Source organism: Quercus lobata, chromosome 5 (genome assembly GCF_001633185.2).
Source record: "Quercus lobata isolate SW786 chromosome 5, ValleyOak3.0 Primary Assembly, whole genome shotgun sequence".
NCBI lineage: Eukaryota > Viridiplantae > Streptophyta > Magnoliopsida > Fagales > Fagaceae > Quercus > Quercus lobata.
In genome coordinates this window covers 51,174,375-51,185,667 of record NC_044908.1, presented here as the reverse complement: position 1 = coordinate 51,185,667, position 11,293 = coordinate 51,174,375, and the positions used below count along the sequence as shown (strand labels likewise).

Here is an 11,293-nt window from a genome sequence, read left to right as displayed (position 1 = left end):
ACTAATTAGCATTAACAAAATAGGGAGACAACTTGATCAGTAGAAGACAATTATTGGAAGCTCTATACCATATATTGTTTTAGATGAGCAGCTCTAGACTATACTGTCTAATGTAAAATTTATAATCTTCAAGAAGGAACAATTTGCGAAAATTACATTTTAGCTTCATCCTAGAGCAAATACTGGTCCACAAGTTCACAATATATGGGTTTAGTGAATGAGTGTGCTTTCCGCAGAGCAATGTCTCATTCCTAACCAAATCCCATTCAAAGTATCATCTTGGAATTAAAACCACAAAGCTCATAGTTTCTTATCATTAAGAAAGCACATTGCCTGTCACTAGGGGTGGCAAAAATTATCCATATCCATGAACCCGTCCGTTACCCACCTTATTTGGATAAGTCTTAACCCAATCCATTTAAATATTTGGATTAAATGGATAAAGACCTATTTGGTTATTTAATTAGATGGGTCTAAATGGATAAATCCACTATACCCACTAAACCCATTTAAATTTTAAAATTAAATAAACCCACAAATTACCCACAAAACCTTTCTAAAATCTAAAACTTAAATAAAGAATATAACCTTCTTAAACCCAAAACATTCGGCCCTCAGTCAAAAAAAAAAAAAAAAAAGTTCCTACATTTTCTCATCATCCAAACAGACTCGTAACAAACACAAAACCAAAAATAGCACACGATCACATTCTCGGCAACCAAACATACACTACAGAACACAGCCCATGACCTTGAAAATCAGAAAATCACTCATCCAAACTAATAACAAAATATTAAAAAGGCAAAAACAAAAAATCCAAATCCAAATCCGAATCTAAACACCTGCACTTCCCTACACTCCCGGCGCACGTTAGCAAACCCGTCCTCTTCGCCGCTATTCCTTCGTCGTCAATGGCTTCCGTTTCTTCTCCGACGAACAAGTTATCGTCGTCCGTACAACCACCGGGACGAATGAGGGTTTTGAAGGAACGATCTGGACCGCTGGGGGATGCTGCTCAGAAAAGTATGGGGATCGGTCTCCAACCGGTCCGAGTCAACGTCATCGGATCGTAACCCAATTTTCTTGTCGTCGCCGTTGTTGTTGTCGTCGCTAGGGGCGTTCAATCAGTTACCGGCGGATATATTAATGCAGATACTGAGAAAGCTTGGAGCTAAGGACGCTATGAAAATGAGCGTGATTTGTAAGTCTTAGAAATCGTTCATCTCCGATAATCTTCTCTGGATTTTCTTCCTCCAGAACCAGGCATATGAGTCTTGGGACTCTTTTCTTCACCGAGACCAGCTTTGTTTGGATTCCGAGAAAGGAAAGGAAAGTTTGTGGCAATATTGATTTTTTTTTTTTTTTTGGGACTCTTTTCATCAGAGAAAGGAAAGTTTAGATGATAAGCTAGAAAAGTCTTCAATACGTGCTAACGCGTTTGTGGCAATACTGATTTTTTTTTTTGTTTTAAAGAATCAACAACAATATTGAAATTAAATGGGTTAAATGGGTGGGTTACTAATTAAATGGGTTGGACGGGTAATGGATAATTAATTTATATATAAATGAATCATAAATAGATAAATGGATAATTACACATCCAACCCATTTATGACCCAATCCATTTATGACCCAACCCGTCTATTTGCCACCCCTAACTGCCACATAAGCTGGTGGTGACTTAGTTGCTTTTATATATAAATTTCTTACCGAGAGTCAAGATTAGTGGAATAGAGATCATGGGCAGATGTAGAAGAAGAGCCAATCCATGTTGGATTTGCTGACTGAACGAGGCTCTGACCTTCAACTGAGTTTAGTTGTAGGCTCTGACCAAATTGGTCTCTTAAGGCTTCAAACCTCCATTCATCGCCATAAATATCTGGATCCCTGGCCATTTCATCAACAACTGTCTTGCCTTCAAGCATACTCACTACGGCAGTCATGGTGGGCCTAAGGGCTGGTGATGGATTAGTGCATAATAAAGCTACTTTTATCATTCTAAGTACCTCTTCCTTACTGAACTCAGACCCCAATTTTGGATCTACCAACTCCATCAAATCTCCTTTCTTTTGTAAAACGGTTGCCTGCAGTGACAAATGAATAGAGTTAGGAAGTGATGAAAGGATTTAATTTGTTCTCCAAGTAAGAAAACAATAGAATACCCATTTAAATGATGAGAAAAAAAAGTGTACCTACATACTGGTTATAGGCCATGGCTAGAAAACTCCTGTATCTTTTTATTGAATATAAATTTTGATAAATCCATTATCAGATTACATTTTTTTTATTATATCTTTCATGCTTGTAAAATTTCAAAAAAATAAAAAAATCAATAGCTTTATTCAATTAAATATTTAAATTTTAAGTTTTTGCAGTCTTAATTTATGCATAAAAAATAAATTTATAGATAGAATTGTAAATAACATCCGATTTAAACAAAATATAGCATGCATGTTAAAAATATAAAGAACATGCAATCCAACATTAGATTTTCAAAATATGTAGTGGGAGTTTGTAGCCATTACTTACAAACTAGCTTGCAAACTTTGTCCAAAAAAAATAACAATTAGTAATTTAATTAAAAGAATTTATTTTTATTTAAAATATAATGCAATTAATAACAACATTATTTCTGTAACTTAATCCCCCTTTCATTTATTTGCCAAATAAAATTTTGAAAATATTTAAAGCGAAGTGGAGATTTGGGAGATTTAAACCCATGTGTCATGGAAAAAACATGGACTAAAAGACATTAAAATTAGAATATAATAGCACATCGCTTGGATTCCAATGAAGAAAAATTAGTTATCCAACTCTGAACCAAAAAATAATAATAATAATAATAAAACAGAAGTATAATTGGCCAAACTCTTGTCTCACATGTTTATTTTCCAGCTTGAACCCAGTGAAAAATAAAGCAAGTTGACCTAATCAAATGTATTGTTCCAAAATATGCCGCTTGTGTTCACATGTACCGTGGTTTTAGCAGTAAGTTTTAAAACAACACGAGAAGGATAATCTTACCCAATCCAAGAGGCATACAAATTTCTCATTTGGTCGATATTTCATGTTGTTCTTCCCAGCAACAATTTCCAATGCAACATCTCCAAAACTATAAACATCCGCTTTGTAGGTTAAATAACCCCATAATGCATATTCAGGAGCCATGTAACCTCTGCAACACATACATTTACTGTGATATTTGGTTCACTAGTATGATCTTACCAACATTGGTCAATTTCTTAGCACCAGATTATCCAATCAACTGTTAAGCATGCAATCATGCAATTAATAGGGCTATCATAATCGAGTTTAGTTTCATTGAGCTAGAAGCGATAACAAAACAACAAAAGTGAGAGTAAAAAGTAATAACTAAACAACAAAACTAGCTTTTTGGAAAATAAGCTAACCTTTTTTTTTTTTTTGGCTCACATGTAGCAAATAAGCTACCCAAAATTATGAGTGGATAGCTTATTGAGTAGTAGCATTGATAGAAATATGATTTTTTTTTTCAAGGGGGGGGGGGGCGTGGCGGGCGGGGGAGGTGGGACAAATTATTTCATACATCTAGTCTATGAGTTTTTTATGTGTAAGGAAGGTTTAATATACAAAATGCAATATAATGAATAATTTTACAGGACATGAAGACATTGTAATGTACTAATGTAGTAATTAGTAATGTGCACACAAAATTATACCTATTAATATTAATATTAATTGACTTCGTTGGACCGATTGATCATGATTGATGTCAATTGATGCTAATAGAAGGATTTTATTTTACTTCCATACTTTATATAATCTTGTTATAATTTTATTTTATTTTAATATTGGATGGTATTTTTTTTTTAATAAAGACTTTCAACTTATGATGTTTGCTCTTTGATAGTTATTTATTATCAGACCAAGACACTAATCGGTTTTTAATATAAGCAGGGATTAATGAACTCCAAAATCTCTTATTCAACCATCAAAAACTTTACCAATTGAGCTAACTAGAATTCACTTGAATGGGATTAGGTAGCCTTTTAAAAAGCCTTTGACTCATTATTATAGACCATCATAGAATAATGAGATTTGGATTGGAAGTTTTCTTTTAAATGCTTGGTGTTGATTCCAAGCAAGCATTCCTAGGTTCTTATTATTCTCACATATTTGGTGTTTGATAGGCCAAAAACGAATTGACCCCTTGTGATGAATTAATTGATTAATTAGCCAAATTTATTAATTAATCAAATTAACATGCAAGCGCGTAGTAGCACAAACAAATCACCAATTAAACTAAGTATGCAGTGGAAAATAAATTGACACGTTGATTTGTTTACGAATGGGGAAAACCTATACGGCAAAAACCCCACCGGGTGATTTTCAAGTCACCACTCCCGAAATTCCACTGTTATCACAACAAGCGATTACAAGTAAAGGAATCCCAGTACCTTATACCAACCTATAGTTGAACCCTTATCCTAATACCCAATTGGACTTGTTATGTAGTGACAATTTCCCCTTTCAATGCACGGCTCTCAGTACATGACTAATCAATTGTGCAGATCTCAGTACGCGACTTCAATCACCAACTAGAGAAGGTTATTGACTGCAAAGTTTTTCAGTTCATCCTAACAATGAAGATCAAGAAGATGCTTGGTTACAAAACCCAACAGTGTACAAACACAACAACTTCTTCACAAGAATGATGAACTAGGGCAAAACTCTATCTCCGATCACAAATTGCTTGAACAAACTTTGCTCAACACTTGTGCAACTTGTTCCCTCTTTAACGGCCCTTAAAATAATCATTTTATATGTCTAGGATTATGAAAAAAGAAAACTCAAACGCATAATCACGGATTAGAGTCAAAACAGAACTGAAATTCTGTTTTTCATAAATCTCAACAGGTAACCTATTTGTCGAGCTGCTGTCGAGCCACGGGGTTGAATAACTCTTCAAGCTCGATAGATGGCTAGCTGTCGAGTTTTAATGACAGACACTTTTCAGCTTGAATCTTGGACAGACTTGCATGGCTTTAACACTTGATCTTGAAACAAAGTTTCTTGAAGTATTAAACACATCCTAAATCTACCCAAATACAAGTAAAGTATGTTTTATCAAAGGATTAGCCAATTATATAAAATAGTGGCATATATTCCTAACAAGTGAATCACATATGTCCTAACAGTGTTGATTCCTAGAATAAATTAATATTTTTCTGCTTTCACTACTTGGAGTTTGATTCCAAATAAACCCCAATCTTAAGCTATGACCATTTTGTATTGTTACAAGTCCCATTTTTAGGGTTCACTATCCTATGGCAGCTAGTACATTCAACATTTAACTTTGTTAGAGACACAAATTCAACAAATTTTCTCACAACTTGTTGAGATGGCAATTTGTGAGATATCTCACATGGGAATGCATACCACTAATATCATTTTTATTTTCCACCATTGACAAGTCCAACCACTTTATCAAATTGTAGACTTAGTCTTTAACATTTATTGCAACTCTGGACATTGATTAAGCAAAAATATTTAGACTAAATTACAAATTACACTTTTTTACACCTTTTAAGCTTTAGAATCATTTTGATTTTGTCCTCTAATTCTTATATTTAAAATTTTGAATTTTTCTTCTCTGATTTATGAAGCATCATGAATCTTACCCTTCCGTTCATACTTGATGATTTGGTCACTAAATGCCACCTAAACTCAAATGAGCAAAACTACATTATTTTATGGGCATTTTAAGTCACATTACAATTCTTAAAAAAAAAAAATTAAAAAAAAAATCCCTATAATTCATTTAATTATTTTATCCATTCTTCCTGTTTTCATTTACTCGTTTCTCTCATTCTCTATCTCTCTCTCTACTGTCTGATCTTTTTGTCCGACGCCACTACAACCCACCCCTCAATTCAGGCTACCAAGTACCAATTCACCTTGAGGAGAACAAAGAGGAGCAACTTGACTGAAGTGTCAGGCTATAGCTATCGTCCACCATCATCTTCTTCATCTAAGTCCAACTATCCAAGAGGATATGATGACAAAGTACCAGGCGTGCATTCTGGATTGTGGGGGAGGAAGGAGGAGAAACCAATGGAGTAATCAAGGAAGTCATCGTTGATGGAGATGATGGTGATCTTGGTGCATACGTATAAGGGGACAAAGTGGAAGTAGAGCTAACGAAATGCAATGGAGAGATTGGCGGCAATGGGTGGGACCAGAGGGTGGTGTTGGTGTAGGTTAAGAAAAAAAAAAAAAAAGAGCGTAAGACATTCAAGAAACCAAAATTGTTTCCTGAAAAAAAGAGAAACGAATAACTCCTAATTAAAAAAACCAAAACTGATGAAAAAAATAAATGGCAACTAAAAAAGAGAAAACAAAACTGATAAGAAAAATTAAAAGAACCAAATGGCACCAAAAAAATAAAAAAGAAACACTGTCAACGAGCGTGTGGGCATTTTAGTCCAATATTCTGCAACTTATTGTCAATTTGATTTTCTCCCCGATTTTGGGGAAATTGAGTTCTGGGTAAAAATTGAGCTCTAGTGAGCTCAGAGAAAATACAGTTGGACCTCACAATTTTTCTCTTCCTCCTCCCCTCCTCTCCCAACCAAACACCCTTTCCATCAATTTTCTCTCTTATTTTTCACTCCCCTTTCTCCATCCTCTCCAAAATCATTCATTCCAAACATACTCTAGGTGTACTGGTCACTTGAGCGAGACACTAAAGCCCACTCAAGTGAGGTCAATCTCACTCAAGTAAGACATTAACAGAAATTATTTTTTGCATAATTTTGCAGGAAATATCATCGAAAATGAACATTTTAAGTTTCTAATAGCTAGTAACAGCCAAGACAACATTTTAGAAGGCTTTAAAAGACTTGTATGCCTTTTGAAGTGCAACTCTTCGTTGTGTATAAAATTATAAATAGGGTTCCATATTCATGAAATTAGATAATGATGATAGATTTTGATAGTATGATATACTGTTGAAGAGAAATTTTCATGTTTCTCCAAAATTTCTACTTGTGGAATCCAATTATCTCAGGTGATTATCCTAGAGCACTATAGCAAACTCAATTGAGTGAGCGCAATATTACCTTAAAGAAAGCAAATTCATTTGTGCCTCTAAGCCAACTTTATTTTATGTTTTCCATTGTTTACCCCCAAAATTCTCAACATTCAATGCCTCTATACATGGAATTTGAGGTTTGAGTAAATAAATTTTTCCCATGATTTATTGAATCCTGAGATTTATTCTCCTTGAAAATGGAGCTGTATTTTTTTAGCAAGAAATTTTGTCTAAATAGAAAATCGATAATTTTGAAAAGTAAAGGGTATAGCTTTTGAAATTAGCATAAAAAGCATGGGCCGTATTACATATAGATGCCTAAGAGCATTCCCATCAGCTGTTCTATAAAAAATGCCATTTTAACACATCAAAAGTCTACTTTACTATTTTACCAAATCATTTTACAACATCTAATTTATCAGATGTTCTATTCTTCAATCTCATACATTAAAATAATATATACATCACATTAAAATATCATTAAAAAAAAACTTCAAATGGTAATATACTGCATAGCCCCCCACCACCACTGCCCATAGTAGCCGGCTACCACCCACCAATATCAACCCATTAAAACCCATGAAACTCAACCCACATCCACCAAAAAAAAAAAAAAAAAAAAAAAATCCCAGGCGATCTGATCTGAGAGTGTGAGATGGGCGGTGCTGCGTGGTGGACGCCGATCTGCCCATCCGAACCCACCCACCGTCGATCTGTCCATTCGAAGCCACCCATTGCCCAACCCACCCATCAAACCACAGCAAAAAAAAAAAAAAAAAACCCACAGCTAGAGAGAGATTGGCGTGGAATTGATGCATCGGCGTTGGCATTGGCGTCGATGTCGGCGACAGCATGGAAGGGAACTGATGGTGAGGAAGAAAATATGAGGGGATGAGAATTAGAGAACCGATCGGTGTTTGAGAAAAAAATGAGGAAGAAACTGACTGAGGAACGAGAGAGAAAAAAAATAAAATATTCATTAAAATTATAACACATCTGTCCGTACGCTCTCAAATATGAGAGCGTACTGTTCATGTGTGCCAAATTTTTAAAGATTTAGAACACCTCATGAGAGATGTTTTTTGGTGTTTGGTGTGCCAAATGCCAAATATTTGGCATTTGGCACACCTGATGAGAGTGCTCTAAGTGTGCCTAACACATAAAATCCAGTCAAGTACTTTCGTCAATAAATATTCTTGTGATAGTATTTTATATACTTGTTATAGTGCAGAGGTTTTGTAGCTGCCATACTCTGGTCTACTTTCGGCCATTCAGGGCAGCCACTCAATACTACTGACTTATGTGATCAGCATCTATTCACATTACCTCATAATCAAGATCTGCAGAGGTAACAAAACAAAAATAGACCGGAAAGGAAGTATAGAGGGGGCAAAAGAAAGGAAGGAAGCTCACATTGTTCCAGCAATTCTTGTGCTAATGTGTGTGTTCTCTTCTTCGTCTAGCTTGGCCAAACCAAAGTCGGAGATCTTAGGGTTGAGGTCTTGGTCAAGCAACACATTAGTGGTTTTGATGTCTCTATGAACAATTTTCAGTGTTGATTCCTCGTGCAAGAAAACCAGACCTCTTGCTATGCCAACACATATTTTCTGCCTTGCAGACCAGTCCAACTTTAATCGACCATTTGCAGAACTTGAAATTGATGTTTAGAACCCGTTTAATGAAATTCAACATCAATGTTTGACTGTTTGTTCTCGTTCTTCTATTATTAATATAAACTAGTAAGTTATCCATGCGATGCACAGATAATGTCATAATATTTTATGTAAAATGGTTTTGAAGAATGTTATATATGTATTATATCATATATAATTGTTATAGAACTTTATTAGAAATGAGTTCATTATAAAAAGTAACAATTACAAATTGCACACACATATCCAATATAATAATCCAATTGAAGTAATGAGAAATAAAAATAAATAAATAATAAAACTTTGGAGGAATATTATAGAATAAAAGTTGATATAGAATATGTCTTTTTCTTTCTCCTTAATTTTAAAATAAAATACATATCCCAAACACCCACAGTCAATCACATTATTTACAAAATCCATAAATCCACAACGTCCGACCTTAATATCAAAATTGTAATTATTATTGTTATTCAATATAAAATGCAAGCCCCTCTTCCTTGGTTGTAGTCAACTCATATAGGTTTGGATTAAATGAGACAACAATGTTAGAGATAGGTAGGTGTTGTCGAAAGATTGAAGGTAAATGACATTATTTTTTGTTTATGTGTATTCGATATGGGATGGCATGAAGGGCTATGGGTAGGTATATATAAAGGGATAGAAATGTAAGAGGTGAAAATAATGAATTAAAATGCAAAGAGTTTTGTGTGAATGTGTGAGGAATGAAAAATCTTGAAACATTGAACCAAATAATACAAAGAATATTTATTTGTTAATTAGAAAAGTATTAAAACATTGAACCAAATGATACAAAACGTCGATATTTAATTTATTCTTATTTCTAATGCGGCACTTAAGAATATTTAAATTCTCTTTGCGTAGAATGTGTTATTTGGCAAAACCTCATGCTTTCCCGCATTAGCTCTCTCTCTCTCTCTCTCTCTCTCTCTCTCTCTCTCTCTCTCTCTATATATATATATATATATTGATGCATGGTAAGGTATAAAAATACTAGCTTACCATTATTAAACAAAGCATGTGCAAGGCTATTGTTTTCCATGTACTCATATACCAACAATAATTGTTTTCCTTCAATACAACATCCATACAATCTAACAAGATTTGGATGTTGCAAACTAGATATCATGCCTATTTCGTTCACAAATTCACGGCTTCCTTGCTTTGATTTTGACAAAAGTTGCTTAACCGCAATTACAATACCATCAGATAGTATGCCCTGCATCAAGAATATAAAATAATACATTTTTAGGTATGTATTTCATCATGAATCTCTCCAAATGTCTACGAGGAGAAGAAAAAAAAAGATGCAGGAAAAATCATTCTAGAATGGTGAAAGAGTTGTCAGATACCTTGTAAACGGATCCAAAACCACCTTCCCTAATCTTGTTTACAGCATTGAAGTTATTGGTAGCAGCTTTTATTTGTCTATATGTAAAAAAACCAGTTTGTAGATCTAATCCCTTTAACCTTGTCAAAGGCATCAGGCTAAGATGTCAGATTGCATCTTACAATATAAAAAGATTTAGAACAAAATATTTTCATGCCTCTTGACCAATTAAATGGCTCTTAAAAGGAAAACAAAATTAAATTCCTTTAGAAGGCACTATATTGTAGTGAATCACATGGAATCTAAAAGGGGGGGGGGGGGGGGGGGAATAGAGCTATTGAAAAAGATTTGTCCTATATAGCCATTGACACATTAGAGCTGTTGAGGATGAATTTAACTATAGCATTAAAAAACCCAAACAAAGGTTCTATTTTTTACCTTGACAAGTTGACCGTTAATCTTTTGGTTAGTCCTACATTCTTGGAATTATTTAAAACATTAAAAGACAAACAGAGAATACAGTGACATCTTTTGAGGTGCTACTTATTCATATTCCATTTAGTTTTGGTTGGAAAATTTTCAGTGAAATTTTTTGAGGTGCTAACTTGATTTGCTCTATTGGAGACAAATTTTGGCAAAGCCTTCCCCTATAGAATCCCCAAGATTCTTAAAGAAGCTCATAGTCTGATTTTTTTTTTTTTTCCAAAATTGAATGAGAAAGAGAAGAGCATAACATTTTAAACTTTTAGAGAAGGAGAGATAGAGAGATTTAGAAACCTGGTGAAATGATATTGATTTCTAAAGAAACAATATTTTGTGCATTAAATTTAAAGGGGAACTGAACAGTTAAGAGAGAAAGGTAATTTGGTTCAATGGCTTTTGCTAAAGCAATTAATAACCTGCATCTTTTCAAATTCTAAAAGGATGTTAAAATTCCAATTTTTAAGAGAAGGTGAGATGAAAAGTCAGATGCAAAAGCTACTATAATAAAAAGCCATATGGCAAAATCTCATGCTCTCCCATATGCAATCTCTACTTTTATATATATACTAGTCGCTAACCTGTGCGATGCACGGGAAAGGTATTGAATACAATATATAATTTAATCTTGGTTTATTTTACTATAACACCAAAATTGAATTTGTAAAATAAAATCATATAGCTAAAACATTTGCTAACAGCTATAAGTTTCAGACATTTATTAAACTATATTATTAT

General features: G+C 34.0%; 1 protein-coding gene across 1 annotated transcript; it reads right to left on the bottom strand.

Moving 5' to 3' along the window:
* Nucleotides 1-1,698: 1,698 nt before the first annotated feature.
* LOC115990645 (probable LRR receptor-like serine/threonine-protein kinase At1g53440) lies at nt 1,699-10,229 on the bottom strand. The gene is made up of 6 exons (XM_031114455.1): nt 10,098-10,229; nt 9,748-9,964; nt 8,776-8,792; nt 8,486-8,700; nt 3,025-3,175; nt 1,699-2,084 (listed from the first exon to the last, which is right to left on the bottom strand). Exons 1-6 carry the CDS (start codon nt 10,227-10,229, stop codon nt 1,707-1,709), a joined length of 1,110 nt encoding a protein of 369 aa, XP_030970315.1. The 3' UTR covers nt 1,699-1,706.
* Between the last annotated feature and the right edge of the window lie 1,064 nt (nt 10,230-11,293).